Source organism: Megascapheus bottae, chromosome X, assembly GCF_031878675.1.
Source record: "Megascapheus bottae isolate mThoBot1 chromosome X, mThoBot2.hap1, whole genome shotgun sequence".
In the NCBI taxonomy this organism is placed as follows: Eukaryota; Metazoa; Chordata; class Mammalia; order Rodentia; family Geomyidae; genus Megascapheus; species Megascapheus bottae.
In genome coordinates this window covers 95,068,114-95,080,628 of record NC_143547.1, presented here as the reverse complement: position 1 = coordinate 95,080,628, position 12,515 = coordinate 95,068,114, and the positions used below count along the sequence as shown (strand labels likewise).

General features: G+C 40.3%; 1 protein-coding gene across 3 annotated transcripts in view; it reads left to right on the top strand.

Annotated features, from left to right (window-relative positions):
* Fgf13 (fibroblast growth factor 13) overlaps nucleotides 1-12,515 on the top strand; it is a 450,817-nt gene that overhangs the window by 368,727 nt on the left and 69,575 nt on the right. For 2 of the 3 annotated variants that reach the window (XM_090325760.1, XM_090325758.1), the window contains one exon: nucleotides 8,559-8,669. In XM_090325760.1, coding sequence (XP_090181886.1) covers nucleotides 8,559-8,669 — 111 coding nt within the window. Of the gene's footprint in view, nucleotides 1-5,748; nucleotides 6,632-8,558; nucleotides 8,670-12,515 lie in introns of those variants that run through there. The other variant, XM_090325759.1, reaches the window with a different exon arrangement.

The following is a 12,515-nucleotide window of genomic DNA, read 5'->3' as shown; positions in this document are numbered from 1 at the left end:
AATTTAAGGAATCTTACTGCCAAGAATGTTTTCTTCTTATAAAATGTAAATCTCCACACATGGAAACTTATTAGCTCATTTCCTTACGGTGTCTCCTTGTGATAAAGTGTGGTACTTCCTCCACCCAAGCAATCTGCTATCTCTGTATTGATTTTCTTGATTAAATGACCACGCAGGTAATCAAAAGCCTTGAACTCTCAATGTTGCAGCTGCCATGGCTAATTAAATGGTGAAGAGATGAATTCCTAGATATAATTAATATCATCAGAATATTTTATGGCCTTACAGTTCATAAATTATGACAGAACAATGAAATTTTATGCAGATTATAAGATATTTTGTCTTAGAGAATTAATCAATGTTTTCTCAATTGATTTTAAATGTAAATCAGAATTGGCCTCAGTCAGCTCTATAGCTTATGTATTTACAGAGTTATCTCTGAATGAAGACATAATAAACAAACATCTGTCCCAGTACAAAGCAATCCTAGAAGGTCCTGTGGGTTTTTGTTCTGAATACAAATCAGGAGAGCCAATCAATTACAAAGAAATTGATTCTGGAGACCTCTCTTTCTGAAGTAGAACCACCTCAAATGATCTGACTAGGAGAGGTTCTTTGGAGCTAAAAAACATGCTGTATTTCAAAGTACAATAGTCTTTCACTAGAATTCCAGTGTGACATTGACAAAATCTCCTTCCATTGCATTTTTCTTCCTGCTAGGAGTTAAGTGGCAAAAGCCTATTCTAATGGCTTTCTTCTAATCTCTTCATTTGTCTTTCTATATAGTTGTTTCTTTGAGTTTTGGGACATAATTAGACTACCAAAGGTGCTATTGCTGCTTTATTTCTTAAATACTCCCCTTGTTACGTTACTCAGTGAATGGTGGCCTCATAGTGTTGCTTGACCCTGCTTCACTTTAACTTGCCCTTCTTCCCTGCCTTTCAGCTTATCAGCAGTCCTTGACCTTGTAACCGGCCATTTCAGATGTTTTGATGAGCTGTTATTGCAGATACAGCACCAACTGGCAAGTGGCACTGATTATGTTTATATTCATGATGGAACAGTGTTTAAAATCTCTCATTTACAGAGTTTCAGAACGACAGCCAATTCCTTCCTGCTCAAAAGGTAAAGAGACTGCTCTTGATTAGGCAGTCTGAATTCTCTCATTTTTACTCATCATAGTCACATCTGTTTGGGTTTCCATCTCCCTCCCAGAGATGTCTGTTGAGAGCAAGTCCCTTCAGCTTCTTGCAGCTCATCTAAGACCTGCCAAAAGAGATTGACAGAGAACAATCAACATTCTTTCTATGTTCTGATAACTCACTCACATAACACTGAAAAAAAGACAAAAACCCCAGTTTTGAAGTGAAAACAATGCGGGAATGGAGCCAAAGGGACTTTAAATTTTTCTTGGGTAGTCAATTGGAATTTTGTTTTTGGTAGAGTGGGAAGGAAATAGAGAGATTAAAGGTGTGAGAAGAGAAAGATAGGATAGGAGGATCAGGAAACTCTGCAAAATCATTATAGACTCCCAGAGCCAAAGGACTTAAGAAACATTTCATCCAGCAGCTTTCAAACATGTTTTTCGTAGTGGAATCTTTTTCTAGTTTATTTTTGCTAGAAATCATACAATGAGCCACAGCATAAGGAATAGATGAAAGCAACAGTGCTATAGTTGAAACACTGGTGAGCAAACTCATATCACATGCTCGTGTGCTTTAGAAAGCTAAAGAATACATTTTGAAAGTCACTACTATTATCAAAGCATTACTTTAAAGATGGGAATAACTGAGATGCTCAATAGGAAGAATGACAGATCCAAAAGGCATACTGTCAGTGGTAGAAATAGGATTAAAACATACCTCCCCTGCCAGCTTGGAGTGGAATTCGCAAAGGGAGCTAAGAATGCATTCTTTCTGAACATGGTCAAGTAGAAACTTCAGTGCATTATAGCACAGAAGGAGCAGGAGATTTGTGGAGGACAAAGGAAAGGAGACCCATCCATCCTAACCAAGTTGGAAGTACCAACATTGAACAGAGAGCAATGGAATTCTGAATGTTGAGGTGAACCTGTAACACCCTATCAGAATTGTTAGGAATACGGGGGGATTTTGAAAATATGTGTCAAAAGACATTTTTATGCCTTCTCACATTAAAATGAATCTGAGATCACAACAAGGAAGAAAGAAAAAGTAAAATATTTTTCTCTAGGATGTATTGCAATCATTTTTCTTTATGGCTTCCTGACATGTATAGGACTTAAACAAAGTCCCCTTCAAGGGTTTGAACATGATATTCACGTTATTTGAATTTCTAAACACCTTGGAAATAGACATGAGATTTGGAGAAGCAAGAAAGTATCTATTTTATTAATGGTTAAGTTGATTTGATAATATGATTTAGATAGATCCCAATTCAAAATGGTCTTATGGCACTTCATGCTGTGGATTGAATTTACTCTCTAGACATTGGCTACTAAGACTTATGGGAGAGAGGAGAATATATTTAGTCTGTAATAAGATAGATCACAGAAAGTTACATCCCCTTTCTATAGTCTCATCAATTACTTATCAGTTATATTCCTGTTCATGGAGAAGAAAGCATAAAGAAAGGAGAGAATATAAAAAGCAGAAGTGCCTTTTAGGGGTCAAGAGACAAATGGTTCCCCTTATATTCCATATTTTTCTGGCTTATAAAACTTAATTGTGGCCAGGTGCCAGTGGCTCACACCTGTAATCCTAGCTACTCAGGAGGATGAGGTTTGAGGATCACATTTCAAAGCCAGTCTGGTCACAAAACTATGTAAGACTCCTGTCTCCAATTAAGCACCAGAATATTGGAAGTGGCACTGTGACTCAAGAGGTAGAGCGCTAACCTTCATCTAAAGAGCTCAGGGCCACACCCAGGCCCAGAATTCAAGTTCCACGACCAACAAAATGAAAAAAAAGTTAATTGGGGAGAGATTGATCAATGGATATAAGCTATAGGAACAAGAAGCTCTGGTGTGCTATACTACCGCCGAGTAATTGTAGATTAAAAACAACAAAAATAATAATTCAAATATCACCAACAAAGGATTGTAAATGTGTTTACCTAAAGGAAATAATAAATGTGTGAGGATATGTACATTGATATATAACCTGATTTAAATATTATATAACCTGATAGAAATATTATGCATTTATATAGAGCCATCACATTGTACCCTGTTAATATGTATCATGTTTATGCTTTCATATTTCAATTTGAATAAATTTTATAAAACTGTTTTGTAAGAGAGGAAATTAAACAAGAAAGGCATATACAAATAAGCTATGTAATCATGTTTTCAGGGTTTTTTTTTGTGTGTGTGGTTCATGGGGCTTGAACTTGGCCTGGGCACTCTCCCTCAGTTCTTCAGCTCAATGCTACAGCCCTAGCCCTGGGCTTGGGCGTTGTTTCTTAGCTCTTCAGCTCAAGGCTAACACCCTACCCTTGGGCCTAGGTGTTGCCCCAGAGCTCTTCAGCTCAAGGATACCATCCTACCCTTGAGCCAAGCCCTACTTCTCATTTTTTTTTTGAGGTTAATTGGAGATGTTTCAGGTCCTATTGTGCCTGGGGTGGCTCTGAATCTTGATTCTTGGATCTCTGTCTGCTGAGTAGCTAGGATTACAGGCTTAAGCCACCATGCCCTGCTAGGTTGTCAGCTCTGAGTCAGCGAGCTCATGGCATAGTTTAAACTCTCAATCTGAAAAAGCTCTGGGCAGTTGGTAGGGATTAGGAACATTTTTCTGTCTGCAACTTCATAGTTTTTCATTTTATTGTCAGGGTAATGAATAGAGGGGTTACAGTTACTTTCATCAGATAGGGGGTGCATTATTTTTCAAACACTGATATCCTTTCTAACTTCATACTTTTAAATGGCCCCATTCCTCAGGATCTATCTCTAAGTCTTCCATAGGTTAATTTACTTGTATTATGCACTGCACTGGTGAGCATACCTGTAATTCTACAGGTATTCTGAAAATGTCTTTGGGATAATATTAGAATATAAAACCTCCTTTGAAACAGAAGTAAAGGGTAAAAATATGTAGAAGCCTTCCTGGTGTCCTCAATACCAGGCTCTCATTCTTTCCAAAATGGATCCTTTTCTTCAGTGACAGCTTTATTATTCTTTAGCATTTACATGCCAGTTCTGATTTCAGGTCTGAAAAGGCCAGGGGTAGAAGACAAACAAGGGATCTTTAGATAGGTTTTCAGCTAAAGGTAGGAAAGGACTCTTTAACCATCCACTGTGGCCAATGGTACAGACTACAGTATGAACAAGAGGCAGTCTGGACTATCATGGCATTTAAGGGCCAGCTAGAATACATCAGGATGTAAGCTACTTCCTTTAGGAAGACTGAAGAGCCCTTAAGGTGTAGACAGGACATTTCCGACGGGATGCTATCTGTAATTATATATGTCAGTCATTGCAGCTTTCATACAGCCTTACAATACATAATAGTGCCCCTTACTGATGTGTCAAGTTGCAACTCCACATTGGGGAAGAAGAGAAGGGGAGTTGTCAGCAGTATCTCTTGTAAAGCAAGGACTGCCATGACAGGCTTAGATAGTTCTGCTCTGGTATTCAAGGAGGTTAGAATGGGTTTCCATTTTTGCTGAGGCTGGGTTTGCTGGACCCCAGCAGTCCAGTACAAAGGGCTAGATTTAGGGATAAGGTACAATTGGGGTTTGCATGTACATGAAGAAATTAAATAAATAAAAAGATCTAGAAAGGAGGGGAAGAAGTCTAGGAGTATGGTAGCAGCTCTGTTTGAGAATTCCTGTTTGGCTTCCGAAGTCAAGGAAGATAGTTAAACAATCGTTTCTGTTTTAAGGACGGGAAAAGGATGGAGCGTTCTCTTTAGTGCATTAGCAAGGGAAGAACTTGCGGATAGACAGAAGCAGCAAAAGATTTCTGAATTGGAGGGTGGGAGGTTGTCTGATTCAGACAAACAGAAAAATCAAAAGGAAAAAAATTAGGAATCTGGCCAGATGTTAAGTAAAGAGGCCATACATGACTGTTGAATTCCAAACACAGGAATCCTCAACAAACATGCATAGATGATGAGACACAGGGGGAAACGGGATTTTGCATCATATAAATAAGCATGAAATGAAAAGTCAGCAAAAACCACTGGGTGGCAGCGTGGTGTGTGGACGCAGTTCTGCAGTGCTTGCTGCTGTCTCTGTCGGGGGGGGGGGGTGAGCCTTTTTGGGAGTCCTGCCCTGTTCTTCTGGAAGGCTACAAGTGAGGCCAAGCCAAATAGCTCAGCGGGTGGGGGGGATGGGCTGGGAGGCATCTGTGAACCCAGGCTGGCAAAGGTGTGGAAAAGTTCCTGGGATCTGGTCTAGTTCCAAGCAGGAAACACTAAAGGATCACCCCCACCTCTCCCGCACTCCGCCCTAAAGCATAGGATCCCTCCCGCCCTCACTTCAGCCTGCTCCAATCCAACTACCTCATCGTGGTTGTGCTTCCATCAGTCTTTCCTCCCGAAGCTCCTTCCAGGGAAAAATGAGAGAAGATTTGGGGCGATCGGATAATGCGTAGACCTTTACAGGTGTTAGCGGGTGCAAGCAGCAGGGAAGTGGGGGTGGGGGGTGGGGCTGGTGGGGGCGGCCAGCAGCTGAGAACCAGTAACTGGGCTCCGGGAGGGAGGGGCCGCTGCTGAGGGAGGGGGCCCCTAGGAGGCGGTTGCGCTCTTCTGGAGGGTGCCTGCATCGAAGGAATTCCAGTGCTGCGACGGTGCCGCGCCCAGAGCAGCAGCAACAGCCAGGATGCGAGGCCATTACCTGTTTGATCCCTGGCGGAAAGCTGGCACGGGCCAACTTTTACCTTTTAGCAGGCCAAGAAGTTACAAGGACTAGTGGCAGAAGCGGAGGGGCCAGGGTGAGGGAGCGCTCCCCCGCGCGCTGCCTCCTCCCTCCTCCCCCCTGCTGCCCGCGCTCCAGGCCTCTCTCCCGCCCGCCTGCGCGCTCTCCCTCCGCCCGCCTCTGGCCCCCTCCACGCGGGCACCAGGCGGGGGGTGTCGCGAAACTCCGACCCAAGCCACTTGGACTTGCACAGTGTCCTCGGGGCTCAGGGGCCGAGCGCAAGCTCTCACGCAGCTCTGCCTCCGCCTGTCTGTCTCGCCTGCGATCCCGGCCCCGGGGCTGTGGCGTCCGCTCGGACCCAGGCAGCCCGAAGCCCGCACGGAAGCCGGACCCACCGCCAGAGGAGCTTGGACGGCATGCTGAGCCCCCTCCTCGGCTGAAGCCTGACTGCGAAGAAGCAGCTAGGGCAAGCGCAGGCTATAGAGACTCAGGCACCCAAGGCGCGAGACAGCAGGAGAGCAGTGGAGAAGCAGCAGTAGCGGGAGGAGGAGGAGGAGGAGAAGCCACCGAGGGGCAGCGAAAGAAGTGGTGGTGGTGGGCGTCGTGGCCATGGCGGCAGCAATCGCCAGCTCTCTGATCCGTCAGAAGAGACAAGCCCGCGAGCGCGAGAAATCCAACGCCTGCAAGTGTGTCAGCAGCCCCAGCAAAGGGAAAACCAGCTGCGACAAAAACAAGTTAAATGTCTTTTCCCGGGTTAAACTCTTTGGCTCCAAGAAGAGACGCAGAAGGAGACCAGGTCGGACATGGTGCTCGCCTTTTTCTTGCTTCTTTTCTTTTTCGTTTGCCTGCCATACTTTATGAGTGGGGAGGGAGGGGAACGTGTAAGTGAGTTTGTCTGTAGCCCATCTTGTGTGGATGAGGCCACCTAGCCGGGGTGATGTGCGTGGATAGGAAAGCGATGGCTTTCTTGCCTCCTTGCCAACCTGAAGGGGCTTTGCTGCATTGCAACTACCCCGGGACAGGCTCTAAGCCTCCGAAGCATCCAGAGCCCTGGACGTGCATCTTTGCTTTCAGATGTCGCTCATGTGTGCGCTGCGTGGCGATGGGCTGTGGGAGCGAGTGACCCAGACATGCGATCCTGTGTGGCGTGGAAATTACCCTAGAGGAGCTAGCAAGACAGCATGTCCCCATTCCGCCACTGTAAAACTCAGGGAATCCCTCTGTCTTTCTGCGAGTCAGACCCTTCCTCGCCGGGTTCCCATTTCCTCCCCCCAAGAATGTGCTTGTGCTGTCTAGGCATTCCATTTTATTACTTTGAAGCTTTGGAGCCATACTTGACTTTCTGGTGCAGCTTTAAAATGTTTGTTGGGATACCTACAGGGGCGATTTCTAGAATCTTCAGGCAAACACTTTACTAATGTGGTTCAACTAGTAAAACTGGTTACTTGGTATTAAAAGGGAGCTTTAACGCATCACCAGATTCAGGGTCCTTTGGAACAATTTCGGGGATAAAGAGTAGCACGATATTACAATAATTAGAATTCACACAGCTGTAGCTGTCGCGATGTGTCAAGGTAGACCTTCAAGGAATAGGTACTTTATTTGCCATGCTTACCAAAATGAACCTACTACTTTCTTATCATTTACTACGAACCCACCGAATGTACTCCTCTATCTGTTATTTCATATTCCATCCCTCTCCCCAATGGAGACGCAGACATATCTTTCTTGTTTGCATAAAGTTTGTAACGCATTAACTGTGAATTAGGCTTGTTATAAAATGCCTTTGAATAGTTGCAAAGCATGAGTGTGTGGCTCGAATAATCATATACATATCATTACAGCACAGGTGCCTGTATTCAGTGAAAGCAAATTTTGGATAACATGGCTGTTATTGGTAAACGAGGTGCTTGATTAATCGTGGTGATTCATAATTGAATATCATTTTAATTAAAACCTGTCATTTCAGGAATCAAATTTATGATATTAAATTGAAAACTAAACTGATTTTCTTTCCTCCCATCAACAAAAACTCTTCATGCTTCTCATTCATTTGCCTTAAGTATAATTAATACAATAAACAATAGTGATGATTGTTTTATTTCCCTCCTCCTAATTTTGTATGGAAACTTTAGATGCTTTGATGGGATTTCATGTGATGTATGCATATTCGCCCTTCTTAGAATGGGAGAGATTATATATTCTAAGTGTGATAATTATGAAAGAAATAAAGATTTCCTTTATTTCCTTTCCAGTAGCAAAGGCTAGTGGATTTTTGGCTCCTGGTTAGCAAACAAGTCAAAATGGTCTCGCTATTGCCTCTTTCCTTCCACTGAAAAGTGGCACATTGTTAAAAAGAGACGAATATTCCATTTGCTAACCCATTCAGAATGTTCAATGAGGTACAGTGCCACTCTGTAAGTCAAGGGACAAGCTGTCACAAACAGTGGATGCTAACAGAGGCTTTAGGGGTTTACCACTGTTGTGAGGTAGGAATCAAGCATTTCTTCACTTGTTTGCATGTTTATTTTAAAACTTACAATTGGTTTGTATGGTCCCACCCCCCTTTTCTTCTTAAAGATTCTTCAAAAGTCACTTCTTCCACTCATACAAGAGTTTTCCATTAAAATATGTATCTGAAAGTCAAATTTTGAATTCTGAGTCTTTTAGGGTACATGTGCTCAATTTATCAATTGATCCAACATATTATTATTTTTTAACAGAGCCTCAACTTAAGGGTATAGTTACCAAGCTATACAGCCGACAAGGCTACCACTTGCAGCTGCAGGCGGATGGAACCATTGATGGCACCAAAGACGAGGACAGCACATACAGTAAGTGACTGCTAAATAAATAGTATTTGACAGTATGTTGGTGCCTTTGTGTTCTTATTTGTTTATTAAGCAAGAAACCCTTAACAAACACATAGCAAAAAGAAAATATGGTTATACCCTATAATCATGTTCACATGAGTGTACCTACAAGAAGCTAGACAGGAAAAATATCTGAAATAGTAAACTAGAGCAAATAATGTTGACACTGTCTGAGGAATGATCCAAGTGTCATCTCCATGGTAATCTAGATCGATTTATAACTGTCCTTTGGATTTTCTTGTTTTTTTTTCCACAGAAAATGTATTCACCCACACAGGGATCCTGAAATAGCATGTTATCTCTACTCTTAAGAACCAGTCTCATCCCAAGAGGCATGAGTGTTTTCATACCATGAGAATTCATTACAAGCTTTCATTGCTACTGTCCATTACACACACACACACACACACACACACACACACACACACACACACACACACACACACACTGATTCTTCTCTGAGACAACTTGCATGGGTTAATGAGTTACTGTTAGTGACTCATTTTTAACCATACTATAAGCAAAGATCAAATTGAAGACTACAGTGATGAATCTCAAGAGAAAATTCATCAAAACTGGAACAAGTTTTATTTCTAAGTTTTTTAACAAGAATAATTTCAAGATATTATGTAACCTCTGATGATATATGATTCACTTATTTAGAAAAATAAAAGCAAAAACAAATAGTATAAATTCCTCTTCAACGATAATAATTGTTAGTATTTTTTAAATTTCTAGATTTCTGTAGACCTTGCAAATGTTTCATATGGTTAAAATGGTTGGTTCTCAATTCATTTCCTGGTTTCTGCTGTGTGTCAATTTCCTTCAGATTTCAATACTTCATTGAAAACTATTTGTCAGCTTCAAAAAGACCAAGAAAAGCAGGTCTGTGGGTTAATCAGTACTCTACAGCTGGTTTAGAACTATATCACTATAGACAGCAAGACTGTTGGGACATGGGTCCTAATATTAAGAAATAAAGAGTTTTACATGTAATAGTAATGTTCCTTAGACTAATGGCCAGGCTGTGAACTCAAGAGAAAGTTATGCTTCATTACCTTAGAAGAAGATTTTCTTGATTCTTAGAATAAAGATGCTGTATAGCAAATGAATTTTCACTGTTTTTCAAAATGTTTCCTACCTTTTGTCACATTAAATTTTTATAATGAATCCTTGCTGTTTTTCCATGCATGCTATTTTGTTTAAAACAGTTACTCAAGTGTAAGTAGAGCACCTTATTGTAATCAAATAACAGATGAATGCATGATGATCAGTCATCACACAGTCCCCCAAATTATATGTACTAATTGGTGTTTTCAGGAAGGAAATGCCTGCAGAAAATATTAGTCATTATTATAGTGAAGTTCATAATTAGCTCTCCGTGAAATTCAACTAGTCAAGCATTTCCCATCTTCTTTTAGCCCGGTTCTGGGGCTTGAACTCTGGGCCTAGACACTGTCAATAAGATTCTTTGTGCTCAAGGCTAGTGCTCTACAGCAACATATCTGGCTTTTTCTGATGAGTTCATTGGAGATAAGAATCTCATAGACTTTCTTGCCCAAGATCGCCTGGAACAGGGATCCTTTGATGTCAGAGACCTGATTTGCTAGGATTACAAACATGTATTTCCTAAAAAGTTAAAAAAAAAGATTCATTATGCAGTTAGTAATACCAGTTATATGCAAAACTTCGTGAAATCACAATGTGTGGAAACATTTTAGGAGATACATATCATACACACACACACACGCACACACGATCACTAATAAAGAATGTAACCTTGATTCACATGTAGTGTGAGTGTGTGTGCGCGCGCGCGTGCGCACACACATGTGCTTAGTCTGAGTCTTGAACTCAGGGCCTGGGTTCTGTCACTGAGCTTCTTTTGCTCAAGGCGAGGGATCCACTTGAGCCACAGCTTGACTTCTGTCTTTTTGTTGGTTGAATGGAGATAATCAGTCTCACATACTTTCCTGCCTAGACTGGGATCCTCAGTTATCAGCTTCCTTACTGGCTGAGATTTTAAGTATGAGCCACCAGTGCTCAGCTCAACTATGAATCTAAATCATGTTTTAGTTTCACTCTTCCTGTTGTTACCTTATATCTTTGATATGATGAGCTTTGCAGTATACTAAAGATATTGTAAGACCTCTAAAGCTGATTAATGGGAACCTGTGATTAGGCGGATTAAAACAAAGACAAGGGAAGTCAACCAAAGGTATTTCATTGATGTACTGCATACAAATAGCCAACAGTAACTCAAATAGCAAGGTAGTAGGACTTAACTCAAATTCTCATGTAAGACTGATCAGAAGTTTTGTTTTCCCATTGAGGACATCGTGGCTGAAGCCAAACATTAATAATTAATTTGATATGTCACAAAAGATTTTTATCCATCAAAATTTACTCTTATTTTACTCCTAGAGCCAAGCAGTTTTCTTTAGTTTTTGCAGTTACTTAAGTTAGTGGAACCAGAATAAAGTTTTGTTTTTCAATTATCTTTCATGTGCATACTACTCCTTAATATGTACTCCCGATACAATGCTATTTTTGTCCTTTTCTTTGTATCATCTTTTCTCATTAATATTAGACCATTTTATTCAATATTTTGAACAAGATTATTCATAAATCATTTCACATTTGCACAGACATATCCAACCCTAAAATCATGACTGATATTTTACATTTAAGCCTACCCTTATGTAGATTTATTACAATGGTAAATGTCAGTCCAATGAAATTTTATCATGAGCAAATCAGCCATTATAAATTATGTATTTTTTCCTTGAAAATGGAAAAGGAAGGATAAACAAGAAAAAGATAAACATTGAATAGCTCTGGTTTTATTTTATTTGCCTTCGGTGCAATAAAAGCTATTTTAGAAGGAGAGTTTGCTGTTTCTACTCAAATATCCCATAATATTATGCGTTCTGAATATCAAGTTTCTCTAGTCTACATTAAAAAAGTTTCTTGATTAATCTTGTTGGGAAATTAACCTTAGTTTCAAGTGATGAACATGGCTTCAGAATAATCCCCAGCAAACACTAAGTGCAAATAAATGCATAGCCCTGAGAGAATTGTCCCTTCAAAGTAGAAAATAATTATTTCATGTTGATTTAAAAACAAGAAATATGGGATGTTCTATTTATTAAAAACTTCATGAGAATTTAGGCTTAAATAGAAGAGATGTTACATGTTTAATGATTGGTTAGACACAAAATATAAGTAGTTATATTTTTATGCATTGATATTAGTTTCATCTTAAGTAAAGCATGTTAAGTCCAGGAAGAAGTACCTGGATTTTGAGAAACCAAGAAATTAAAGATTCTATCATAGTTCAGTTTGGGTAAAAATTTGTTTACATTTTTTTGTAAAGATTACTCCCTTAGGTACATGGAAGCCATCCTTCTTGTGAAATTTTTTAATACCTGAAGAAAAGATTGATAAAGTACATATGATCAGCTACTTCACATTTTCTCTTTTCTTCAATGTTTCGTTTTGGTCCTTTTGAATCTGAGTTCATAGTAGTTTAGAGTATTGTGTATTTATTAAGTTATTTTTACCAGTTTTGGGGCTTGAACTTAGAGCCTGGGCATTGTCCATTATCTTTTTTGCTCAAGAATGGCATGGCAATCTACTACTTGTGCCACAGCTCCACTTTCAATTTGGCATGGATTGTGCTGTTCTTTGCCTTTTCCTTCCTATAATTGTCCAGTTTAGAAATTGTAAACATATTATTGTTCATCTAAACTCAAATCAGAGAGTGGTTGGAGAACAAAGCAAGAATCAGATCTCAATTTGTCTCTT